We start from the raw sequence: 26,502 nt of genomic DNA, 5'->3' as shown, positions 1-26,502 counted from the left end.
ATTAAGGGAGAAAGGGCTCATTTTGGCCTAGAGTGTAAGATGGTATACAATCCATCTTGGCAGGGAAGGTGTGGTGAGGGGCGTGTGAGGTGCCTGTTATATTTCATCCATGATAAGGGAAGTAGAAAGCTGACAGGAAGTGATACCAGGCTATGAAACCTCAAACCTCACCCAAATGACCCACTTTCTGCAGTGAGGATTCACCTTCTCACAGGAGTGTCCAGCCTGTGCCCCATAGGCTGCTTATGGCCATATGCTGCCAAGATACTTCAAACATAAGACTATTTGGGGATTTTTTTTTTTTGTAACTTGATCTTGTGGTTTGTGACCATGAACTCTGTACAAGCAACATCATAGATTGGCTATGGCTGAGGGATCTACTGATTTCATGACCTTCCAAAACAGCACCACCAACTCTGTGGGAACCAAGAGTTGCAACATGGCATCTGTGAGGAACATATCACATCCAATCCACAGCAGTCAGGAAGAGAAAAGCATTCTGTGAGTATGAGATCCTAGGCTTATGCTATCAGGAAGTGTAGCCTTTGTACAGAAGTGGTCTGGGAAGAGGAAGGTGGAACAGAGGCTCATTCATTCACAACCAGCTGGGCTCTAGTGGTCCTTTTGTCAGGTGCAGCAAGAAAGACATGGATTCTCTGATCAGATAGGACTTATATTCTCACTTACATCCAGTTTTGTCAACTTGATGGAATCTTGAATCATCTGGAAATAGAGTCTCAGTGAGGGACTGTCTATGCCAGGAATGGCCTGTGGGTGTGTCTTGGGGGGACTGTCTTGATTGTGTTAATTAAGGTGTAAAGACTGGCCCACCGTGGGTGTCTCCATTCCTTAGGCAGGGGTTCCTGGATTGAATAACAACAGAGAGAATGAGCCGAGCACTAGCATACATGTATTCCTTCCTTCCTCTTTGCAATTGACTATGGATATGACCAGACCAGTTGCTTTGAGTTCCTGCTGCCTGAGTTCCCTGGAAAGGTGGACTGTAACCTGAAATTGTGAGCCAAAAGTCCTAAGAAAACAAAAAACAAACCCTTTCTCTCTTAAGTAGCTTTGTCAGGCTATTTTATCATAGAAACAGGAAAGAAAACTAAGATACACCTAACTCAAGATCACAAACTCCCAAGTCTAGGATGCTGTGGGAGCACAAATGAACGTGCTGTGGTGGTGGGACTATGGCAAGATGGCAGATCCATGCCATGGAAGAAAAAAATCAATTCTAAGCAAGCAATTTGAAAAACAAACAAACAAAACTGTAGCTAGAGTTTTCCTGCTTGGCCCACGGTCAGGACAAATCTCTCTCACCCACCAGTCCTGCAGCCGCTTAGACCCAACCAAGTAAACACACAGAGACTTATATTTCTTATAAACTGTATGGCCGTGGCAGGCTTCTTGCTAACTGTTCTTATATCTTAAATTAACCCATTTCTATTTATCTAGAAGTTGCCACATGGCTTGTGGCTTACCGGTTTCTTAATATCTTCTCATGGCGGTGGCTGGCAGAGTCTTTCTGCCTCAACCTTCCTGTTCCCAGAATTCTCTTTTCAGCTTGTCCTGCCTATACTTCCTGCCTGGCTACTGGCCAATCAGCATTTTATTTATGCAGTGTGATATCCACAGCACTTCCCCTTTTCTTTTTATTAAGGAAGGTTTTAACTTTAACATAGTAAAATTACATATAACAAAACAATTATCAAGCAAGAATTATAGTTACAACATTTAGTCTATTTATAATACAAAACCCCCCACAACTTATCAAGTACTACTCTCCTGAGGGCCCCCATCCCTAGCATCCTTCCTATAATGTTTAGTAACAAGAAGAGAAAATGTCATGGCAAACCTGTTACCTCCCTCCCCAAATGAGAGAACATTTCAACCAAACTGGAGTAAACGACTAATCCAAATATGAGTGTATACAAAAGCTCCTGGTCTGCCAGAATTCTGGAAGAAGCTGACTTTGAGTGTAGTGATTTTATGTCTGTCAGGGCAGCAGGGTTAGTGTCGGGAAGACACACTGTGGACTGGAGTGGTCAACACTGCAGCCTCCTTGAGCACGCTTAGCTGTATTAGCCCATTCTCCGTGACTGTAAGGAAGTAAGTGAGGCTGTAAAAGCCTCTGATTGTGGTCCTGGAATTATCTCAGCTCTGGTGAGGCCCTCATGGCAGATGACATCATGGTGGAGCACTGGAGAAAGCGATCCAATGGTACGAAATTGGGATCCCACAGGAACTAGGCTAACTGTCTGAGGGCATAACCTCCAGTGACTCATCAACTTCCCACCAGCCCCTTCTCTTAAAGGTCCTACCACATCTCACACCAGCATCTTGGGAACCACGTTTCCAGCACCTGGCCCCTGGTGGACCAGCCATATCTAAATGATGTCACCATCCCACTGAGACCCAGTTCCTTCTGGATGCTGGGACTTATTAATGTGGACTAGGAAGCAAGTTGGGCAGAAAGGGGGCAATGAAGAATAAATACCCCAGGATGGACCCAAGTCTTGACTGTTAGGTGGAGGAAGCAGAAACTGCCTTAGGGCCACCCCACCATTGCTTTGTGAATTAGCTTTGAGAGTCCAACCCGCCAACCAGCCTGGTGACCCTTGACCTTACCTCCGAGTCCTAATTGAACCACCTTTCCCTTTCCTGCATTGGAAGTACTATGCGTTAGGGAAATCAATCCATTTGCAGGGGAGGAACCAGACTGATTTCCTGCCACTGTTCATATTTTCACTAAAACCCCATTTTACTGGAACCAGCATTGAAAAAACCCAGCACATTTTATTCAAAACAAGACAATATTGGTATTGATGGGGTTGCAGTGATCATGAGAACAATCAATTTCGCCTCCTCCATTATGGGGTATCGAGCAGTTTTGGAGTGAACTTGTGGCAACATTAGACAGGATCAGCATTTCCCCTTTGAAAACTTTTTCTTCTTTCCTTTTTGCATATTTAGATTGTAATTATAGCTCTGTGGTTGGGGGAAGGGAGCAAAAACACACAAAAAAGTCAAAGTCCCTAAAGCAATAAGTAAATACTTACTGGTAATGAAAAATTGGAGATTGGAGACGTTTCTCTTTAATTCTTATTAATAATACATTCTGATATTATTTTTGCATCTAGCTTCATGCAGACTGTCTCCCCAACTCTCACCCCAAATTAAAAGAATGCAGTTACCACATGACAGACCGAACTCTGGTAGAGAGAACGGTCAAGGCGGAGGATGCACGTTCTCTCTCTGCTATCAGGAGTGCAGAGAAAGGTAGAGAAGAGGTTCATGTAGATGCAGGAAGAGGCAGAGCATCAGAAGAAAGATATGGGAAAACAAGCCAGGAAGGCTGATGCATTTCCACACAGACAAGGCCCTCAAAGTACCAGCACCGGCAATGGAGTTATTTGATGTACACCGGAACTAGTGTGTGTGTATGTGCATCAAATAACTCCATGTCTGCTTTTAGATTCTGACCTCTGTTGGGCTAGCATGGGTATCAGCAAGCTAAGATCAGCCATGCTGAGATCCCATTTAAATGGAAGCCTACGATGCTTTAGATGTGGCTTGAGTTTGTCCCTCAAGGGTTCCTGTGGTGGAATCTCCATTCCCACTGGGACAGTGTCAAGGTGGCGGGGCCTTTAAGGGGCAGAGCCTAGTGGGAGGCCATTGGGCATGCTGCCTTTGAAAGGAATCAACATAGTTCTCAAGGGACCCCAGTAGGTTGACTTACAAGAGAGGGAGTGATCCTTCGGTCATCTCTGCTTCCTGTCTCACCTGTGACCCTCCCCCAGTTGCTTCTGACCTTGCCATAGTGCCATCTGAGTGGGACACACCCAAGTAGGTATAGCATCACCAGAGCAAAGCAAATGCACGTGCCATGCCCTTGAGTCTCCAGAAAGACAAACTAAGTAGACCTGCTTTTTCATATACAGTGCAAATGCTTTCACTACAGTAACAGAAGCCAGGCTAATGCTAGGAGCATCTCCTCCACGTGATGAGATGCATCTTCAACATCAGCTAACAGTGGTGTTGACAAAAACAGTGACCGTTTTTTGAATGGCCGAATCCTGCTCAGCAGGAAAGTCATCACTAAAGTCATTCTAACACAGTCACGTGCCCCCAAATTTTAAGTCAGAAGCATTACTAAAGGTAACTTAGACGTGGGACATTAAAGGGCTGGAGGGATCTTCAGGGTAAAAGAGCTGGGCACCAAGCCTAAGGACCTGAGTTCCAATCCCTAGAACAGGAGCATCTGTAATCCCAGCATTCTTCCTACTAGGAGATGGGAGGCAGAAACAGGTAACCCCTGGAAGCTTGTGTACCAGCCACAGTGAGAAGAACAAAACAAAACAAAACAAAAAACAGCAGAAGATCCTGTCTTAAGGTAGAAGGTTAAGACAGATACTGAAGCTGTCCTCTGATCTTCGTATGTGTGGTGTGGCACATCAATGCCCAAATTAACACACATAAGTGCTGTTCTCTCTCTCTCTCTCTCTCTCTCTCTCTCTCTCTCTCTCTCTCTCTCTCTCACACACACACACACACACACACACACACACACACACACACACACACACACACACACATGCAGAGGTAGGAAGAAAGAGGGGAATTACTGAATGTCTTGGGGTTGGCTTATTGACAGGAAGATACTGTCTCTTGGCACAAAGCTACTCAAATGGCTGTACCTGGCAAGGAGGCCATGGGATGAGACGACTCCGAGCATGAGGCTCAGGGTCACCATCAGTCCAGTCCCTTGCCATGTGGCTCTGGGCAATGACCTCCTCTGAGCTCAGTTTCCTCTTGTGTAGAGCAGAGACGGCCATGATGCCATGATTCCACACTCTCTCCATGAGAGCACATCCTAAGTACCCAGGAGTTATTGATGTCACAGGTAAAATGTGCCCCTTAAAGTAGACCTCAGGCATAGCCTCCCTTTTACCTTTAAGAGTCCATGAAATGTGCACAAGGCATGGAAACATCTTCTCTCCCAGACAGAGTCATGGTAGAGCATTTCCCTTACTGTGCACAGATAATCTCCCTGGCTTCTCATCCATATCACTTTTAGTCTGTAACTCTCTTGAGAGCAGGCAGTGTCTGCCTTCCCAGTGCAGGCCCCCTTAATACCTTTTGGAGGAACGAGAGTGAGAGACTGGGGGAGGTTCCAGGGAAACCTCCATAGAGGACAGGAGTAGCACGTTGTCTGTGACTCGGTGAGATCAGATGCCAGTGCTCATGAGAGAGGTATCACAGCTGGCCTCCATCTCAGCATATTCCGTGGACTGGAAACAGAAAATGCTGCATGCATACTAGATGTGTGGACTTTGTTTCTTGTCATTATCCCCAGTAGAGCAGAACTTTGATGGCACAGCATTTGCGTTGTACTGAGTGTCCTGAGTAATCGAAAAGTGATTTAAAGGGTGCAGAGTGATGCTCACTGACTAAGTGGAAATACCACGGCTTTTTATGTAAATGACTTGAGCATCTGAGGGTTTTGGCACCAGGGGAGTCCTGGAGTCCCTCTGTCATGGGATGGGTGGGGATGACTGTGTTAGGTAAGTGCCATTGTGGTTTCTCCTGGCCTCGTTCTGGTATCCTAACATGGTTGACACTGGCATAAAGTTCTTTTCTTGAAACGGCAAACTAGGACAAAGACTTAAAATATGAAAAGGATGGCGATGCCTCAGTGAACCAGGAGGTGGAGTCTGGGATAAGTACAGGTGCATTGTGAGGAGAGCACTCGGGAGAAGGGGAATACGGGATTACAGTGGTGCAGGCTGTTCACAAGGGGACGGGCGGAGTCCTTGCTGGTACCTACCTTCAGCCTGAGCCAGGCAGAAGGCACTCTGAAACAAATCACACCAGAGTCTAGAGGGTGCGGTCCTCACAAGCTATGTTCTGATGTGTGTGTGTGTGTGTGTGTGTGTGTGTGTGTGTGTGTGTGTGTGTTGACTGTTTTAAGTTCATTCAACTAGTTGAATCCTATCTTTTTGTACTCAGGTACAAACTAAAATGTAGAAATTCAGTGAGTGAATCCAGCTTGGGTTAGGAGAATCCACTCAGTGGTGTAGCCACTCTCCAGGTCCAGTGACCTCCTGACAGAAGGCCATAAATCTGTATGACCAGACTTTCTCCCCTGTCATAGGAGCTGTAAGTCTTGATATCAATATGAAATCTTTAGATTTTTCAAGGGGAGCAATCAACTCAGGAAGTTTTCCAGTGTTAAGTGTCTCCACCATCCCATTTCTGAGGATGACCCGGATTCCAGCCTGCCTGTGTGCAGTCTGTAGTCTGAGTTGGTGGCTGACTCCAGCAGCTGGCCTTCCCTGGCCTGTCATTGCGGGTGAGGCTAGCATTCAGAAGAGATGAGACAGGTGGAGTATAGGCAGCTGTGGTGGGCACAGGTGGCCTAACAAAGCCACCCAGAGAACATTCTGCTCTCCCAGACTCACAGCTTGCTTTGATCAACTCCTAGCTTTCTGAGGAGATCCAGTGCTCTCTGGCCAGCCACCTCTTGTCCTTGGTGAAATCAGAGAAGAACCGCCAGGTCATGTGTGAGGCAGGGATGCTCCGCACACTCATGACCTTTTGCCGCAGGACCCTCAGCACGGGAGGCAGTGTCCTGCACTCGCATCTCATCAGGATCTTTGAAAAGCTCGGTTCCCAAGCCATCGAGCCAGAGGTGCTAAGGTACTGCATGCATTAAACATCCAACACCACAGACCCCAAGGCAGGATAGCGGGTGCACCGTGTACAATCGAGTCTCCAGGGGCAGGCATCAGCATCCCCCGCTCCTCGGCTCCAGCATCAGATGTAAATGCACACAGAGCAGACATAGCCTCATCTGGGAGTCTCTGGGGGGATGGAAGTGTCAAGGAGGTAAATCTAGAGCTAACCCCTGAGGCCTGGACTAGATCCAGAGGCCAGACTGAAAAGAGCTGGGCTTGCAGGGGCAGAGACCAGGGCAGCATGAAGGGGACCAGATGCAGGACTCCACTGTATCCTTCCTGCACACAGGAGGAATAGAAAGGATTCAGGAGAAGGGACAAGAAAGCAGAGGAGGGACATGCATCATGCAGGAGAGGTCGAGTCTCTTAAGACCCTTACTGCCCTGGAGCAGGATGGAGAGGATGGCCCAGGTTCACATTCATCAGACTGCTCTTATGAAGGAGCAGAGCGGACAGAGAACAACCCTTCCAGCTGGCGGGTCTGGGACCCAGGGGCTGGAGAAGCCTCTTTTAGCCACTCTGAGCCCTGCCAGACCGGGCCACTATGCTAAGCACACAGGAAATTCACTTAGAAACTTGCAAACAATATATATTGTGAAGTCCAGCTGAAGTTCCCAATTTACCAACTCTGCCAGATAATGAGACAGGGACACACTGTTTCTGTGTGACTTTTGGAAATGGTATTTCAGGGGTGGGGATACGAACACTGGGCCTCTAGGGAAGTGATCTGGAGAAGCCTATCTGCACTGCAAATTTAGTTGCCTCTCTTGATGTTATGACATTCAGGCAGTTCCTAGGCCTTGGAATTCGCCCACCTCAGCCAGCTGCCAGGAAAAGCCTCTGTTCATCTCCTGGGCGTGAAGATGACCCTGGGTACTCAGGTGAGGAGACAGACAGGAAAGGTTGAGGGGTGAATAGTTAACATATTTATTTCTGATGAATGATTATTCATAAGATAGAAAAGTGGGCAGATTTAAAAGGTGGTTTTCTTTTCTTCTGCTGCTCAGTGGGGCAGGTAAAGTACACACAGGGGATGGGGTTCCAGAACCATTCCCAGTCTCTGCATGAGGCAGGTGGTCCTAGGCATCTGCCTGACTCTTTATACCTGAGATCCCAAAACAATGTTCCTGCTTCCTCTACAACCCAGAGGTCCCAGGTGCTGCACCGGGCAGAGGTGGGCAGCAAAGCTTTTTGTAAAGTTCACAGCTTAGGAGCAAAGTGGGATGCAGGGAGTGAAAGCATTGGATGATGCCCGGAGTCAAGCCAGCTCTCTGAGAGCATGCCATTCTCAGAAACGAGTTTAGAAAAAAGGATGTTGGAGACACCTGCAATGTAAGACCAGGCAGAGCACTGGGGCAAGCAAGGGCCAGCTAAGAATCAGAGGTGGAGAACTGGGCTTGGAGCTGGCAGCCAGAGGCAGGCTGGTATGGAGGACAGAGCTGGGCAAGTCACTGTGAGGCCAGCAAGGAATGCCAGTTGGGCGAGCAAGATACCAACAGCAGCTGCAAATGCTGTGTCAGAAAGAGGAACATGCTGGAATGAGAAGAAGTCACCCAGAGCTGGTTATTCCCACCACCGCACAGCATCTAAACCAGCAGAGTTCAGGCCGAGGGGCCACTGTGTTGGGAAGTGCCTGGTGGCTTTTGCAGGATGCTCAGGCTGGGGCAGGAGCGTCAGAGATGTTGCCAGAGCAGCGGTGGAACTGCATCAGGCAAGGACACATCTTTGTCTTGTTTTCTGCCTCAGGGTCATGTGAAGAGACCACTGAGAAACCTACAGATGCCAGCCCATACCCTGGAGGGTCTCAGGACCTCAGGTCCTCATGGACCTCCCAAGATTCGGCCACAGCCCTCCAGACAACACTGAGCCTCATCTCTATGACCTCCCCTCGAAATCTACAGCCTCAGAGGGCAGCCCTGACTCCGTCATTCGTGGAATTTGACATGTCTGTGGAAGGTTATGGGTATGGAGGACTCTTCTATATTTGGAAAATGACTGATTGATTTCCCAGTACCTCTGATGACATGTAACACTGGCTACACAATTGTGGCCCCATTGGTTTTCACTGCTCAAGCAGAGGTGTGGTTAAGTAGTTAGATACCCCTCTATCCAGTGGAGAAGGGCAGAGTGTCTAGCCATGGAGGACCAGAGCCCTCTTCTTCCCTACTGTATCTGCTTCTAGAATGTTCTTCATGTTGTCTGGTCTCCAGTGAGGATTCATCCCATCTGGGTATCTCACCAGCAACAACTGTTTTCTGTTCTTGGAGCCTCATGGCCTAAGAATGCATACTGCCACTTCAGGCAGATGGAGCAGGGGGGTGTCACAGCCCAGACTGTTGATGCAAAGGATTGGCATGCGGTCCAATGACCTGCAATACTTTCCTATTTCCAGCTGTCTGTTTACTCCAACCTTGTCTACGGTCATGGGGACCAGCACAGAGCACTCCATCTCTGGAGGGACTGGATCAGGTAAGCATCTCCCAAGTAAGTCCCTGGTTGCAGATTTCTACCTCAAGTCTCCAGAAAGTCTTCCCTCAGTCCCAAGTTTCTGCAGATGAGGATCCTTCTGCCTACTACATCTGCTCACAGTCTCTTAGAGCAGTTATCCTATTCATCATGCACTGTGTGGGCTTACTCCACAGCCAGGGCTCAGGTAGCACTGCAGGCTTTGGAGATGCTGCATCTGAGGCTGAGCCATTGTACGGGAGCCCGGAATAGGCTGAAATGGAGCGGCATATGCTGTCAGCTTTCTCTAGAGAGGGGTGTAGGTTCTCTGCTGGTGGCCACCAGGAGGAGGCAAAGCCACAGTAGATTGTTTTGGGGCATCAGCCTGGAGCCGGGCCATACTTTTCAAAGCATTTCACAAGTGCTCAGAGTGGCCTGAGCTCAGTACTCCCTATTATCAAAGCCAGGTTCCCGGTTTCAGTGAGAACATGGCTGGCCTGTTAGTTCAGGACAAACTTCCTTTCTGAGGGTGGTACTCAGTGTGCTAACATGGCTACAGATGCTATGCTACACCATGAGAGGACATGGTGCTTCCTTGGACTAGGTCATTTCTCTATCTCAGGTTCAGCTGAGCTAGTGTCCTCGCCTCCACGGAGCCCAAGCTTGATCAGTTGCAGAGGCTTAGATATTGAAAAGCCTCAGGGACAGCCATGTCTCTGTTCCCTTGGCAAGGCTGCATGGTCTGGAGAGGCTTGGAACAGCAGGCCTCAAGGTCTGTAGGGATACCACGAACTTCCTGTGAGCCTCCTTATCCTGGTATAAACAGTGAGAAGCATCCCATGCTTGGAGCAGGAGGGAGTGAGGAGCGTGGAGCAGGCCAGATGCAGAGCTAGTTCCCAGCAGGCAGCCCAGCAAGGTGGAGTCAGAGCTGCCTGGGGTCTCACTCACTTCCTTGGCAGGGTAGAGTGTGAAGCTATGCTTGTGTTCTAACCCCAGGTACCCCCAGGCCATTCCCTCCGCCCGGAGGCCTCACCTTTTCCTGCTGGTTTCTGATCAGCCGGCAGGCCACTGTCATGGAGGGCCACCCCCTGCGCTTCCTAACCCTGGTGCGCCACCTGGCCAGGACTGAGCAGCCCTTTGTCTGCTTCTCTGTCAGCCTCTGCATGGATGACCTCTCCTTGGTCGTGTCCACAGAAGAGAAGGAATTTCAACCTCTGGGTAAGGCCCTGGGTTCCAAAGCTTGTGTGGTCTATACCCGGGGAATGGGGCCGAGCCAGATGTTCTCAGCACAGATGTGCATGGAAGCATGGTGACCCCTGTATCTTTGCATCTTTTGAAATGCTCCCTTGCCCTCCATACATGGTGAAAGGTCTAGGTAAATCTTTGTAGTGTGCCACTCTGGTCTGGGCCCTGCATGGCTCTAGAGCTTCTGGCCACTGGCTTTCCAGAAAATTACTTCTGCCCTGACAGGAGGAACCCTGGTGGGACTTGGGGTTTGCCTCACGGAACACAAACTACATCATTAGAGCAAGGTTTATAAAGAATATACTCCATTTAGTTGGAGCTGACATGGCCCTAGACCTGTTCATAGATAACCCATATTTAGAGGGCTGACAGATAGTCCATTTCGCAGGTTGGTCACTCCGGGTGCCCAGAAGCCTGATCCAGCTCAGTGGAATTGATGGCTGATCCTAGCTCCGCCCTTCAGATGTCAGCATATTCCCAACCTCACCTGCCTTATGGCTAAGCCCAGATACTTCAGCCATCACTCCTGTGCTAAGAGTCACTGCCTCAGAGCAGCGAAGAGTATGGAAGGCCCTGAGAATTGCCACGTTCTTGGCACTCAGCCAGGCTGCTTGACTCCTCCCTCTCAGGTCACCTGACACATGCCGTCACCCTGCACTCAGTGGACAGTGCCTGGCTGAAGCCTGCTGGAGCTGACCGTGGGTCATCGGCCTAAGCTAGGGTAGTAAGTGGGTGCAATGATAACGCCCCACCTCACAGGGTTGGGAGCTTGTTAAATGAGGTAATGCTGTAGTCATGGCACTAGCGTCTGGTGCAGAGACTGAGCTCAGGGGGTAATGGCGGCAGCTACTGCGGCAGGCCCTTTTCTTTTTCTTTTTCTTTTTCTTTTTTTAAATGAAAAAGCCAGTGGGAGTCTGGTCTACAGCTCCACAGATGTAAGACCCACGTGGGCTGAGCAGGGATATCACCCTCCCCAGAGCTCCTCTTGGATCTCTGTAGCATGACACCTCATGTGAGGTCCACTGTTTGTCCTCTTTTGCAGATGTCATGGAGCCTGAAGATGAGGCAGAGCCCTCTGCAGGGCGCCAGCTGCAGGTCAGGTGCAGCCAGCTGCTGACATGTGGCCAGTGGTATCACCTGGCTGTGGTGGTCAGCAAAGAAATGAAAAGGAATTGCACTGTTACCACGTATCTGGATGGACAAGCTATTGGCTCAGCCAAGGTCACTGTCACAACTAAGATGTTGCCTTGATATGGTTGGCTAATTACTCACTTCCCCATTTTCACTTGTTATTTCTGTGTATATGTGTGTGTGTGTGCGTGTATATTTATGTATATGTGTGTGTATCTATATGTGTGTTTGTGTGTGTGTGTGTGTGATATCTTGATGGGCCTTGTATTATGCCTACAAACCAATGAGAAGGAGTGTGACAGCTTTACTGTGTTCAGTCTTTCTATCCATGAACATGGTGTGTCTCTCTTTTAATATAGATTATATGTTAATGATATCATATAACTATCTGAATTTTCCTTTATCCATTTGGAATTTTCAGTATATAGATCCTATTCATTATTTTATTTTATTATTAATTTTATTAAATACACCATTTTTCTTTTGAATAATTGTAAATGGATTTGGTTTCACTGTTAGTTTATAGATAAGCAATTGATTTTTGTGTTGATTGGATATCTTGTGACTTTGATGAACTCATTTACTAGTTCTGGAGATTAAAAACATTCATGAGCATGCCATCTGCAAACAGAAACCTTTCATTTCTTCTTTTTTGAATCACACAGCTGTAATTAGTGTGAGTGCATGAAACTGTTAATGTTCCAATAATGGACATTTATGTTCTTAGTGCAATGACTGGTTTTATTTCTTGTCAAATTTGTTTCCAGTGGTGGCAGCGAAGCTTCATGCCCCTCTGTATCTACACTTCCTGGCTTGTTCTGCTGTACGCCTCTCACATTTGAGAGCTGTCTTTCTGGCTTTTTATATAAAATAAAATTTTATTTCGGTGTGAGAAATGAGCTCCTGATATTGTATCGCTGTATATGACATTGATGGGCTCCAGGTTAAATACTGCTCCTGCTTTAACAGATGCTGTATGTTCAGGCCTTACCAGGGCCTTTCCTTTCAATGGATCCATCTTCATTTGTGGATGTTTATGGCTATATTGGGACCCCTAGAGTTTGGAAACAAAAGTCATCATTAATCTGGCGTCTTGGCCCCGCATATCTCTTTGAAGAAGACATATCAGTGGACACTTTAGAACTTATTATCAAACTTGGCCCGAGGTACTGTGGCAACTTTCAAGCTGTGCACCTTCAAGGTATGGAGTGTTTTGATTTATAATGATTCTGTTGGTATGAGTTTTTAAGTGGGTACCCAGTTATTTATAGTATATTTATAGAGAATAAACTCAGCAGAGGTCAATCATTAGGGAAGGCCTTTGTAATTGGATCATTATATATTTACAACCCAAGAGAAACTGTCACAGAAGAGGAAATGACAATATCCTTTGGGTTTCAACTCTGCAGTACCTAATGGAGGAGGGTAGCTGAGTAATACTCTCAGCAAAGAAAGGGAGGGGAACGAGATAAATAAGTTACATTCCTTTTAATGAAGACGCTTTTTAACTAAAGTATACTGTTGTCTTCAATTATTAAACAGGCAGACAGCATCCCCATTTTCTTTATTGATTGTTGGCTGTTCAAGCAGGGAGCTTGCTCTCTGAGCTCTGCCAGGTCCAGGGGGTCAGTTCCCATCTGGAAAGAAAGACAAATGCATCTGCGTTTGAAGGCCTTATGTGTAACCAAGGGCGGCTGAGTGCTGCTGAGTGCTCTGGTTTCCAGGACCAGGTCTTGTGTGGCCTTCATTTCCTGTGGCCATTGGCATTGGCCAGAGCAGCTGGGTCAGTTCTGGAGCCCAAGTTTCACCGACTCTGTATTCGCACAGTGTTCCTTTAGTAGGAGTCGGCTGTCAGTCACCTGCAGACCAGAGTGCGCATGCTAAGTGGGGTGTCCACAGTAGCTCTGCAGCTCTCAAGATCTTAGGTCTGTCAGCCCCACCCACTTCCTCTATCAGAGAAAGTTACTTAGTCACTTGGAGGAGAAGTGGTTGATTTGATAGATGATCCTACTCTACCAAGTTTCATACCTGTGACACCTATGTTTTCTAGAAGAGCCAATCTCAAATTATTGCCCTGAGTATGCTTATTGTCATTGTTTTGCTTGATTTTTTCATTCTAGGGTCTCACTATATAGACCAGGCTGGCCTCAAACTCACAAAGATCCACTTGCCCCGGCTTCCCAAGTGCTGGGACAAAGGTGTGCCCCACCACACTTGGTCCCACTCTCATTTTTATATTAAGTATCAGAGAAGCTTTTGACCCACAAATATTCAAAATGCAATGACATGCAGACATCCTCCCAGTGGTCATTTTGCTGTGTGACAGGGGGTGTTTAATGGTCAGAGGGTCCGTTTCTTTCTCTGTAAAGGGAGGCTAGAACTGACTAAAGACATGCTGTTGCAGGAGAAGACCCGGATGGTGAAGCCACACCCCTCATTGCGGAGGAAAAGGTTTCCTTTGGCCTTCATGTGTCCAGCTCTTCTGTCACCAGCATACTGAACATCAGAAACACCTACAATGAGGTGGACAGCCGCCTAATCGCCAAGGAGGTACAGCTTCCTGAGTCCCTTCCTTTTTCCCACTGCAAACTTCACTGGGTGGCTTTCTCCAGCTCCCAAGGCTTCAGTAACTATTTTGTGTGTGTTCATCCCTCGATGGCTAGACACATGCACACCACACTTCTCATTTGCTAAGACACAGCCCGCTTCTCCACCAGGACTAAGCCTTTTCTTTAAAATTGCTTAGAGAGGAATATGTGTGCTTTTCCTGGTGAAGAACTCGGAACTCTTTCAGTATCATTTTGATTTTGGAAACTCTGCTACTGATCTTCGCTTTGGACACTCCTATTCTACCAACTCTGAAAAGTAACTGAGTGGCTGCAGCTTTGTTTTGAAAGTGAACTTAGAGAACAAGCAAATGCACGTGTAAAGAAAGACGCTCTGTGGCTCACCATTTCCTAATTCCTGCATAAATATCTCTTTTGAGTTCAGTGCTAAAGAACATTGGTTCGTTTGTTTACATTCTCTTTGCTCTTGTGGACAGAGGGCCCCAGAGGTCAGAATCGAGGACCTGGCATGCACCAAAATTATGTCTTGCTGCGTGTCCTGATTACAGAAGGCAGAATTCCTCTCCTTCTGTGTCTCTGGAATCAGTAGTCAAAACTGGGCTCTGCAGAGCCTAGATTGAGAAGGTCTTTTGGTTTTGGTTTTTTGAGACAAGGTTTCTCTGTGTAGCCTTGGGTATCCTGGAACTTGCTCTGTAGACCAGACTGGCCTTGAACTCATAGAGATCTGCCTGTTTCTGTCTCCCAAGTGCTGGGATTAAAGCTGTGCGCCACCACTGCCCCACTTGATAAGGCCTTGGTATTGCTGTTCCATTGTTGTCATTGGGTTCTTCCTGCCCCATGGCCTCCTCTTTGTGAGCAGGAAGGGTGTACAGACTGTGTTTACAGCCGACTCACTTGCAATTATACCACAGTTGAAGAATGAGACAGTGATCTCACAGTTTCGCTTCAGACCCAATATTGGCTAATCATCCACTATTTGTCACATGTGGAGCACCAGCCTTGGGCCTTGGGGTGTCTGTCCTCTAGGGGCTCCTGAACAGACTCCTTCTCTAGCAGGGGTTTCGTAGCACTAATTGTTGTCATTTCCTCTAGATGAATATTTCTTCTCGTGACAATACCACACCTGTGTACTTGCTGAGAAATTGTGCTGGACACCTCTCAGGGTCTCTCCGGACTCTTGGTGCTGTTGCTGTGGGCCAGTTAGGTAGGTGAAGCTCTAGGTTCTACTCTGCTTTGGGAAAGAGGGCTTGTGCATCCTAGAACTCCAGGGGTGGAAGACAGATGGACTGTATAGGGGAGGTCTTGGGAGGAGGGCCAGGGTTGAGAACAAGCCTAGCCAGAAAGTGATCAAAGAGAGCAGCTCCTCTCTTGCTGCTTCTTGACTGAGGAGCTCGACTGCCACCCATCCCAGTACCCGTGTACCACAGGACCTAGCCCTGGAGCACAGTGTGGCCTGTGAGCAGGAGCCAAGGTTGTATTTGGTTGCCTGAAAAATAACAGACATGTTGCCAAGACGTCTGGAGCTCTAGTCTCTCTTCCCAGCCTATCCCAGTGCATGGGCCTTTTCTTCCTGTCCATGGGCAGAGATACAGCTGGCTTTCAGGTGTTGTTGCTGTGACATACTGATGACGTATTCTTTGTGACTCCCTCAGGGGTGAGGGTGTTCCACTCCAGCCCCGCTGCCAGTAGCCTGGACTACATTGGAGGGCCTGCCATCCTCTTGGGTCTCATCTCCCTGGCAACAGATGACCACACCATGTATGCAGCTATGAAAGTCCTGCACTCGGTTCTGACCAGTAATGCTATGTGTGACCACCTGATGCAGCACATCTGTGGGTACCAGGTAATTCCACCCTCTCAGCTGACCCTGCAGCTTCCCAAAGAGGTTTCAACCCCAGGATGAGCTGCTCTTGTCCCAGTAGCATTACATCAGGTCAGGAGTGAATTCCGGAAAAGAGAATCCCAGCAAGCTTTGCATCTCTCATGACCGTGGTCACCCTAAACCAATAGGTTGCTCAGCTATCCACTGACAGACATGCTGAGGTTCATGATCTCAGCAGAGGAGTACCTGGTGACAACTAGCTACAAGGAGCTGTGTCTGGGCGAGCTTGCTCGCCTGTCTGCTTCTGTAGCATTCTCCTTGATGATTCCAGAATCATCTAGGATTGCCTCATTCTGCCTCCCTCACACTGGCTGAGTTCAGATTATAGACCCAGACTGGTTTGAAATCCTGCCTCATCTTCTAACTTGTTATTTAACCTTGGAAAAATCATTTACATCTGCCTCAGTTTCCCCACCTATAAGATCTGCACTTTCATCCCTCCTGTCTCTTGGCCTATAGTGATGATTGAAGGATTTCATACAAATGAAGGGCTCAGATTAAGTCTAACCAAGTGTCAGTGATCAGCAAATATTAGCTGCTTTGAATTCTTAATCTCCTTGTGATACAGTTCTCTCATGTGTATGACAGGACTACTAGCAGATGTGGAGATGGGGATGAGTGTAACAGGACTACTAACAGATGTGGAGATGGGGATGAGTGTAACAGGACTACTAGCAGATGTGGAGATGGGGATGAGTGTAACAGGACTACTAGCAGATGTGGAGATGGGGATGAGTGTAACAGGACTACTAGCAGATGTGGAGATGGGGATGAGTGTAACAGGACTACTAGCAGATGTGGAGATGGGGATGACTGTAACAGGACTACTAGCAGATGTGGAGATGGGGATGAGTGTAACAGGACTACTAGCAGATGTGGAGATGGGGATGAGTGTAACAGGACTACTAGCAGATGTGGAGATGGGGATGACTGCATATTGACATATGTGGGGAATGTAGAAGAGTGCCTACTCAGAAAAGTTGGGGCAGACACGTTCATGTCATTATCGTGACTATCTGCAATTGATAAGATTCGATGCGGATCTTCCTCTCTAGTAACCTCCTTCTGGGTTGGGTGGTGACTTTGAGAGGAAGCATGGTGAGAAGGACTAGGGCTTAGGTCTTAATTAGGAGAAGAAGAGGGTCAGATTGCAGATGTGTCAAAAAAGTGAAAAGATGTCACATATTTGCTGATCATGAGCAACGATTTCAGAAGGCATGTTGGAAGAGCAACAGGGGTATCTTGGGGGAACAGGGACAGAGAGTGGACTTGGAGTTGTGTAGAGAGTGATCTGAGTCCCAAAAAGATGGGGGATGACTCAGATGTCAACAGGTGGCTGGGTAGCCTGGTTTTTATGTTACCAAGATTATGAGAATGCAGATTTTCTGGGAAGCGTCTCTCTTAGCTCTGAGATGCATTTTCAGAAACAAGTGCCTTGTTGTGTCCATTCTGGAGTGGATGCTGTGCCTTGCTCACCTTCTGGCATAACAGAATGACATAGCCAGGGGCTGCAGCCTGAAGTAAGGCTGTGTGATCTGGATGTGGACATGTGGTAGCTTCCGGACAATGATGAGCGCAGATGAGAGCCCATGGTGATGACTGTATAGGTCCAGTAAGAGACGAGGAGAAGCATGGAGAAATTAGGGCTGAGAATGAGGGGGGAAGTAAGAGGTCCCTGTGAGAGGACCCGTCTCAGAAGCCCAGTAAGACAGGCCTAGGAAGGGAAGTCGCCACAGAACTTGGTGCAGGTGTGTTTTGTGAGAATGTGGAATGAAGGAAGGCAGTTCCAAAGAGCCGGGGTGTGGGCTGGCCGCAGGCGTGCTGTGGGAACTAACAGTGATGGGAGAAAGAGGTCCAGTGACGCATCCAGGACTCCCACTGTGCATCTCACCTCTCCAGATCTTAGCCTTTCTCCTGAGGAAGAAGACGTCCTTCCTAAACCACCGCATCTTCCAGCTGATCCTCTCAGTGGCTGGCACCGCAGAGCTGGGTTTCAGGCCATCTGCTGTCACTAACACGTGTGTCTTCCAGCATGTGCTCTGCAATTTTGAGGTAAACTGGAGACTGATGCCTGGGCCTCCAGGAGTATGTGTGTAAGAAAGTCTGGTGTTTCACCTTCCTTCATTGTCATATTGATAGTAGGTGGGAAAAATCACAATAGCTTTGGAGTTCACGGCCAGGGTTTACAGTTTAGCCCCATTATCTCTGACAAGTGTGGCCTTGGCCTTGGGATGCTTCTTGATCACTTTGATCCCCTTTATTATTTTCTTTTGAGATAGAGTCTTGGTATGTAGCCCAGGCTGGCTTTGAACCCACGATCTTCCTACTTCAGCCTCAGTGCTGGGATTGCAAGCAGGTGTCACTATGCCCTGATCCATTGTGCTTATTTATGAAACTGAGATCATCATTTCTTCCTTGCAAGCTGTCATAGGGGTTAAATCTGATAGCGTCTTGGAAAGGCTTTTAAAACTGTGGAACACCATTTAATGTGAGGATTAAAGATGATATCCCCCTCCCTTTGGACACTGCTTTGCTGTTCCCAGTATTCTTTTAAAGAATGACCTGAGAGTTGCAGCTCAGGACACTGAGGACAAATGGAAGGATCAACAGACCTCTGGATGGATCAACCCATCCTAAATGTAGCAACATTTACTGGCACCCAGGTGCTGTCCATATCCTGAAGATGCCATAATGTTCAAGACCCAGGCCCTCTTCACTGCCAGAAAGAACAAGAAGACACTTTGACATCCCCTCCATGCTCCCCCCCACAAGTACTACAGAGAGACAGACCCAGGGTTTCTGAGGAGTGAAGGCCAGTTATACTTTAGGGACCAGGAGTTCTGGGCCATGTTTGCAGAGTTCAGTGGGAAAAGGTCTTGTCACATAGAGGGCATATTTTCAAACACTACAGTATGTGAGCAGTCCTGGGAGAGGTGGTTAGTAGAGATGTCCTTGATTGGAATTCAGACCCACAGTGAGGCATTAGGTGATGGGAGAAATGCCTGAGATTCCCTTTAGAGATGTTCTCTGTGCCTGTTAAATGTCAGGGTATTAGTCTGACTCCAGAGCAGGTAATCCTATTGGCAATCCCAATCTCAGACTCAGCAGACCCTGATATACCCATGCTTTGGTCTTAACACACATCTGTTCTGTCTTCCAGCTCTGGACAAACACTGTAGACAATCTGGAGCTTGCTCTCTTTTCCCATCTCCTGGAGATTCTTCAGTCACCAAGGTTGGCTGGGTGTCAGTAGCCCTGGGGTTAGAACTAATACCTTTCTTTGGGTTAGAATTTTATCTTCAAACAAAGACTAAGGGCTAAGGGGATAGGACAACCAGTGGTTCAGCATCCGTATTGTCTGCTACCTCCCAGAATGCTGGGTCCTCACCTTGCCCTGTGGAACAGTGGGACAGCTCTTCCTCCTCTGGCAGACCTGGACCCCAGGGGGCTATGTGTTGGGGAATCAGAGGTCTATGGCTTAAGGACTAGCTCTGAATTAGGTGAATTAGGACTCAGCAAGTGGTGAGCATGGTCTGCAGGAGAAATAGCTGATCTAGGCCCTAAGTTGCTCTCTGTCCAATGTTTCTCTAATTGACCTCTTCAAGGGACTTTGAAACAGTCACTTGGAGTTTCAAATGGCAGAAATGAAACCCTAGAATTTTGGGGAAGACAGAAAGCAGGGAGGAGGGGGGATGGAAGCAGAGGGGCTGGGGGAAGTAGTCAAGGAGTTGATTAGCATGTGTAAGTGAAGGGCATATCTTCAAGGATGTGGGGTACCACTGAAGTACCTCCCTCTGCCCTTCTCTGCCTTTGGCATGCACTGCTTCACTTGAGCAGACATTCTTCTGTGACAGCCAGGTGGCCGAGGGACACCTCCTTGGATCTTTGCTCATCTGGGCACCCTCCACAGGCTTTACTCCATAGTGCTAGGGTAGGATTGAGTCCCGCTGGGCCACTCTGGTCCCATAGCCAGTCCAAGAGCATGGCTTTGCGTCTCCAGGGGCTGAAGAGTTGTAGTGTGAGCTTACTCTAAATACATAAGGGCTGGGAAAGGAGGCAGCAGAGCCGTGGGCTAGCCCCCTGCCTGCTCTCCAGTAACCGTTAATGTCTTCCTTCTTTTGAATGCGTTTGTAACTAGATTTTTTTTCTTTTCATTCATGCTCCTATAATTGACTATCTGCCTAGATGACCCTAGTGGAAGGTTTTGGGTCTTTCTTGTCACATAGTTCTATGATTTGTGACCACCTCGTGCCTGTCCCATTTGTGGTCTGGGGTATAGAACTTTGCAGAACTGAACACACTCATGCCAACAGCCAAGTTCCAAAGGAGCGCTCCCGCCCACATCCACCCACACTCCCTCCACCGTTCTCCACTTTCTGTACCTGTTCTCTAAGTAACAGACATTACCCTTGCGGCTCTTGTCTTTGGAGGAGTAGAACTTACTGGAAATAAGATTGTGATTATCCCGAGGAGGGGGTGTGGGTACTTGAATTCCATCTCTTTCCTCTGCCTCTCCACTTTGTGGTTTGGGGTGGGCAGGAAGAGCAGGCATGCAGACGGGCTCTGCAGGCCGCCGCCGCTTCTGCTGCTTGTTGGGAAGTGCTCTTGGGTCACACGTGTGTCTGCTGTCTTTGTTCTGGGTTTTCTGAGGCCAGCATTAGCTCTCCCTGAGGCTCAGAATTCAAGTCAATAATTGGGTTTGTCTTCAAAGGCGGTTTCCGGGGATTGGAAGGGACAAGCAGCACATGCTCCCGCAGCTCTGACACTTGGCAGACACATAGCCTGATGGGTGTCTGACGGCCTCTTGACTAGCTGCCAAGAGAACACTGGACTCAGAGGGCCAAGAAACAAGACTAGCGGGGAAAACCTTTTTAGCAGAAACACAGAGAATTTGGTTCATTCCGGTAAAAGCTTTTACTGCGTCTCTCCCGGGCTCACCAGGGAAGGACCCAGGAATGCTGAAGTAGCGCACCGGGCACAGCTGGTACCCAAGCTCATATTCCTCTTCAATGAGCCAAGCCTGGCCCTGTCCAAGGTCTCCACCATCATCGCCATTCTGGGCTGTCAGCTGAAGGGTCACTTTAACACCCAGGACTTACTCAGGTACTTCAACAAGCTCCGGCGGTGGGGGGTAGGGAATGGCGCAGGTGGAAGGCCCTGGAACTATTTTACAAGGGGGTATGCCTGCCCCTGCTCCCCAGTACTTAACAAGATTTGGAACTTTGTAGAGATTTGTGGTCAGGGCTGTGCATTGGGACAAGAGCGGATCTTCTTGATTCAGGGTGGAAGAAGGCAGATTTCCCAGCTTCTGGTACTCAGATGCCTGTTCCAAGGGCTCAAGAACATCTCTTGTCACAGTCGCCCTTAGCAGCAATGGCCCCTTGGGTCTACCTCCTGCAGAGTTCCCTCAGGATGACCAGCTGGTTCCACACCCCACCCTTTCTTCTTCACTCCTCTCTGAAAAGATGACCTGGAAGAAGCAGAGTTAACTTCTTTGATCAGCCCCGATAGATTGAGAAGTTTCTAGAAACCCTGTGCTGATCACAGCAAAATCCCATGTCCCTCAGACCTTCACTAGAAGCCCCACTTGAGTGGATCACGTAGAGAACGCTTAACACGAACCCAGCAGGCCCAACCGAGACCCCTGCCTAAGCATGTCCTTCTCTCGCCACCCACAGGGTCGGACTGTTTGTCATATACACCCTCAAGCCTTCATCAGTGAATGAGAGGCAGATCTGCCTGGATGGATCCCAAGACCCCTCCGTACCCGGTGAGAGCATCCTTTTCAGATGTCAGATCAAAGCCTCAGGATGACCCTCAAGGCACCCCAAAGCACATACTGGGGACCATATTGGGGACCACTTTGCATGGAAATGAGCTGTGGGAAAGAAGGGAAGACATCCACAGCTATGATGGCCAAACAGTGGCTGAGGAAGCTACATTTAATAATCTAGGTTACGCAATCCACCACATCATATATTCCTGCTTCAAAAACTGCGATGGTTTCCAAGGCCCACAGACAGTCAATTCCCCGCATAGGCACCCTTTATGTTAGCCTCAGTCTCCTTTCCTGGCTGAAACCTCACAGCCTCCTAGTATCCCAGTGAGCCTCAACCTAACACTCTGAAGTGTTAACATAGACTCTGTCCTTGCTGTGGACATGCTGTCTCTCCAGGAATGCCACCCCTTGCCCACCCCATCCCCCGCCTCTCTGATAGACTAGTCATTTCCAGTCCCACTAGGCTTTATTTTCAGGTCCAAAGGCTTCTCATAAAATACAGTTTGTGATTTTTTTGGTTTGTTTATTGTTTGTTTTTTGAGACAGGGTTTCTCTGTGTATCCCTGGCTGTCCTGGACCTCATTTGTAGACCAGACTGGCTTCAAACTCACAGAGATCCGCCTGCCTCTGCCTCCCTCCCAAGTGCTGGGATTAAAGGTGTGCGCCACCACTGCCTGGCTTGTGATGTGAGTTTTGAGTCGCTCTCTTACCCGTGCAGAACAGTCGTCCGGTCTTGTTCAGTCTCCCTTTGCTGGGAGGGCACAGAGTAACAACTGCAGCCACTCTGTCCCGGGCCCTTTGGATCTGCACTGCCAAGGTGAAGCCGTTTAAATGTCAAATGTAACATATTAGGGGCTGGAGAGACAGCTCAGCTGGTAAAGTGCTTGCCACACAAGCGCATGGACCTGAGCTTGGATCGCCAACATCCATATGAAAAGCCAAATCTACCAGCATGTGTCTGTAACCCTAGTGCTGGCAGGCAGAGACAGGGTCATCTCCAAGGTCCATTGGTCAACTAGTCTAGCAGAATCAGTGAACTCCAGATTTAGTGGGAAGACCCTGTCTCAACAAATAACGTGGGGAGCAATAGAGGAAGATTATTCTGACATTGACCTTTGGCCTCTATCGACATGTGCTTGCACACACACCACATACATAATAATACAATAACAAAATTTAAAGAGTAAAAATTAGAATTTTGGAACTTCACATTGGCCACATTCTGAATGTTTAGTCACCACATGAGGCCTGCGGCCACAGTATTGGATAGGGCAGATATAAAACAGCCTCACCATCACAGAATGGGGCATCTCTGGGGCAGCATTGCTTAGCCTTGCCTCTTCTTACGCCAGGCCTCAAAGAACAGTAATTTCTGTCTTTGAGGCCTGGCCTAAGAAATGTTCCCATTTCTCAGACAATGGAACCAAAAGGCCAAGAGATTAGGACCTTTATGAGAGATGGGGCCAGAATCAAGTAGAAACATAACTCTTCTTTTCCCAGCTTCTGCTATATGGTGTGTGTTCCTTGAACTGGTCACAAAATAACAAGAGAATGAATGGATGGATAGGGGGTCAAGTGTAACATGGATGGGAGGGTCAAGTGTAACATGGATAGGGGATCAAGTGTAACATGGATGGGGGGGTCAAGTGTAACTTGGATAGGGGGGTCAAGAGTAACATGGATGGGGCGTCAAGTGTAACATGGATAGAGGGTCAAGAGTAATATGGATAGGGGGTTCAAATGTAACATGGATAAGGGGTCAAGTGTAACATGGATAGGGGGTCAAGTGTAACATGGGTAGGGGGGTCAAGAGTAACATGGATAGGGGGTCAAGAGTAACATAGTTGATCAGCCTTTTTTCTCACATGGATTTCATGCTGAAATGCCCCACACCTACTTATTTTTTTGAGACAGATTCTCACTATGTAGCGTATCTCTGATTGGTGTGGAACTCTCTGGGTAGACCAGGCTGTCATGGATTTGCAGAGATCGCCTGCCTATGCCTCCCCGAGTGCTGGGGTTAAAGGTGGACATCGCCATGCCTGTTATCAGTCTTTGATTTAAATCTTTGTTAAACATCATTAGCTTGTCCTTTAGAGCTTTTCTGACTCTTGAAGAGTCAGGCGGCTTCTGGCTGAAAGATATTTTTGACCCTAACATTTTAAAGATTTTTTTCCCCCAAGAGTAAACATTGACACTACCTACAAGTAAAGGGAAACACAGCAACATATTCTGAAGCTCTTTTTAAGTGTCACATGGAAGTCTAGAATTCAATGCCAAGATCCTGAGCCCTATCTGTGCCCAATTTCTAAGTAAACCATGTGTTTGATGAACACAATTGCTTGCTATAGCAAATATTATGTCTCTTTACATCCGTTTGCTCTCAGATCTGAATTTTCTTTTTTTTTTCTTCTGTAGCTGGAAGCCAAACATCTGGAAAGGCAATCTGGCTTAGAAACCAGTTGCTGGAGATGCTGTTTGGTGTAATATCTTCCCCCCAACTTCATCTGTCCTCTGAGTGAGTAGACCGGGGAAGAGTGATTTGGCTCGGGGTTGCCTCACACAGGGTAGGGTGTTAAAACCTTTTCTTAATGAAAAGCTTAACATCTCCAAGTCTGCTTGCTGCGGTTTATCCTGCACTAGTCAGAATGAAAATAATATTCTCTCCACCCAATAAACCAGACCTTGCCCTGAGATGTCCTGGTGCAGTGTTCCATGGGCTCAGAGAACTAGAAACAGCTTTGAGAGCATTTCAGTACATTCTTTTTGTCACCGCTGCATCCTATAATGGCTATTGTTTTGGCAGTTGTGACAACTGCCGTCTTTGATGTCTTATGCTTGGCAGACAACAGAATGGAGAAATGGTTAGCCTAAATAACATCTATCAGACAGAAACCTTGCCAAATTCTTCCGCCGTCCACTTAGAGCTTTCGTTAGCTCTTCCAACTTGGATAAAAAGAACTATCTGCCTTCAATTAGCTGTCAGAATAGTGTTTAATCGCAAAGCTGATTACATTACACTTCCTGTTGCCTGCCTGAGACTCTGTAGTCATTCACTTAACTATCTGTTGAATACCTACGATACGCCAGACACTGTTCCTGGCTCGTAGGATGCAGCCCCAAACCAGCCATCCCATGGCTTTGCTCTCTCTTTGGGCTTATGTATCAGTATGTGTATTTGGTGATGTAGTGGAGAGGAACTTTCCAGCAAAGAAACTGCAAATAGCGGCAATAACGTCCTGGTTGGGGCTGGAGAGCTGCCTCAGTGGGTAAAGGACTTGCTTAGTAAGCATGGGAACCTGAGTTTGGATCCTTGGCACTCACACAACAGTTGGATGTGGTGTTTCTGTAGCCCCAGTGTTGGGGAGGATGGTGGAGGCATGTGGATTGCAGGAGCTCACTGGCCACTTAGTCCAGCTGAACTGGTGATTTCCAGGTTCATGAGAGACCCTGTTACCAAAAATAAGCTGGAGCATGATAGAAGAGTCTCACATCAACTTTAGTCTGAACACATGTATGCACACACACATAAACACACCACACACACATGCATACACCACACACACGCATGCATATGCCACACACATGTACACACATGCATACAACACCTACATGGATACAACACACACACATGCATACACACATGCATAGAACACACGCATGCATTCAACACACACATGTATACACACAAATGCAAACAATACACACATGCATACACACATTCATACAACACATACATATATACACACATGCACACAACATACACATGCATACAACATACACTTGGATTCAACACATATGCATACAAAACACACACACACACACACACACACACACATACACACACACCCCCCAAAACAAATCTATCAGCCTATAACTCTACATTGCTAGAATCAGAGCACAAACTGGAAGGTGCCTTAGAGGTGAGTCCAGCCCTTTCCCTTTCTATCTCTTTGGAAGAGACTCTGTATTGTGTGGTTCTCGTGCATCTGAACTCTGAAACCTCGATTGGAATTTTAGCTCTTTCCTCAAGGCCCTGAGGAGGTTCCATGAGTTTTGTATGCCTCTTTCTACTCAGTGTGAGAATGAAAATGGAACTTTTCACAAAGAGCTGGGGTGAGGATAAAATGAGTTGACAGGTAATTCTGAGAAGGGTGCCTAAGAGATCGTGAAGATTCTATAAGCTAATTCTCTTTGCCATTATCACCACCCCAATCCCCATCAACATTGATTTCACCACCATGACTATCATTGCTATCACCATCCCAGTTCCCATCATTCCAGCACACCATCATCATGTCATCATAGTTCCCATAATTCCATCACACCATCATCATCATCATCATCATAGTTCCCATCATTCCATCACACCATCATCATATCATCATAGTTCCCATCATTCCATCACACCATCATCATATCATCATAGTTCCCATCATTCCATCACACCATCATCATGTCATCATAGTTCCCATCATTCCATCACACCATCATCATATCATCATAGTTCCCATCATTCCATCATCACCACCATCATCATAGTTCCCATCACTCCATCATACCATCATCATCATCATAGTTCCCATCATTCCACCACACCATCATCACCATCATCATGTATAGCACCATCACTTTCATCACCATCATCCATAGTATCATTGAGTGAAGTGGCAGAGCACATTAAGAGCCCAGCAAAGCCACCCAGTTAGAAAG

The 26,502-nt window shown here is 47.5% G+C and overlaps 1 protein-coding gene across 1 annotated transcript in view; it reads left to right on the top strand.

The window, feature by feature from the left end:
- Positions 1 to 26,502, top strand: part of Wdfy4 (WDFY family member 4) — a 249,625-nt gene that overhangs the window by 80,912 nt on the left and 142,211 nt on the right. Inside the window, exons 14-28 of the mRNA XM_052733905.1 lie at positions 6,488 to 6,702; positions 7,527 to 7,621; positions 8,487 to 8,703; positions 9,133 to 9,209; positions 10,182 to 10,403; positions 11,473 to 11,651; positions 12,531 to 12,762; positions 13,966 to 14,111; positions 15,221 to 15,332; positions 15,781 to 15,971; positions 17,910 to 18,062; positions 19,171 to 19,244; positions 20,952 to 21,113; positions 21,689 to 21,780; positions 24,208 to 24,307. Coding sequence (XP_052589865.1) covers positions 6,488 to 6,702; positions 7,527 to 7,621; positions 8,487 to 8,703; positions 9,133 to 9,209; positions 10,182 to 10,403; positions 11,473 to 11,651; positions 12,531 to 12,762; positions 13,966 to 14,111; positions 15,221 to 15,332; positions 15,781 to 15,971; positions 17,910 to 18,062; positions 19,171 to 19,244; positions 20,952 to 21,113; positions 21,689 to 21,780; positions 24,208 to 24,307 — 2,267 coding nt within the window. The remainder of the gene's footprint in view (positions 1 to 6,487; positions 6,703 to 7,526; positions 7,622 to 8,486; positions 8,704 to 9,132; positions 9,210 to 10,181; positions 10,404 to 11,472; positions 11,652 to 12,530; positions 12,763 to 13,965; positions 14,112 to 15,220; positions 15,333 to 15,780; positions 15,972 to 17,909; positions 18,063 to 19,170; positions 19,245 to 20,951; positions 21,114 to 21,688; positions 21,781 to 24,207; positions 24,308 to 26,502) is intronic.

Source organism: Peromyscus californicus, unplaced genomic scaffold (assembly GCF_007827085.1).
Source record: "Peromyscus californicus insignis strain IS unplaced genomic scaffold, ASM782708v3 Scaffold_12__1_contigs__length_115047231, whole genome shotgun sequence".
Taxonomy (NCBI): Eukaryota; Metazoa; Chordata; class Mammalia; order Rodentia; family Cricetidae; genus Peromyscus; species Peromyscus californicus.
Note: the sequence above shows the minus strand (reverse complement) of the source record. Positions and strands in the feature narration are given on the sequence as shown.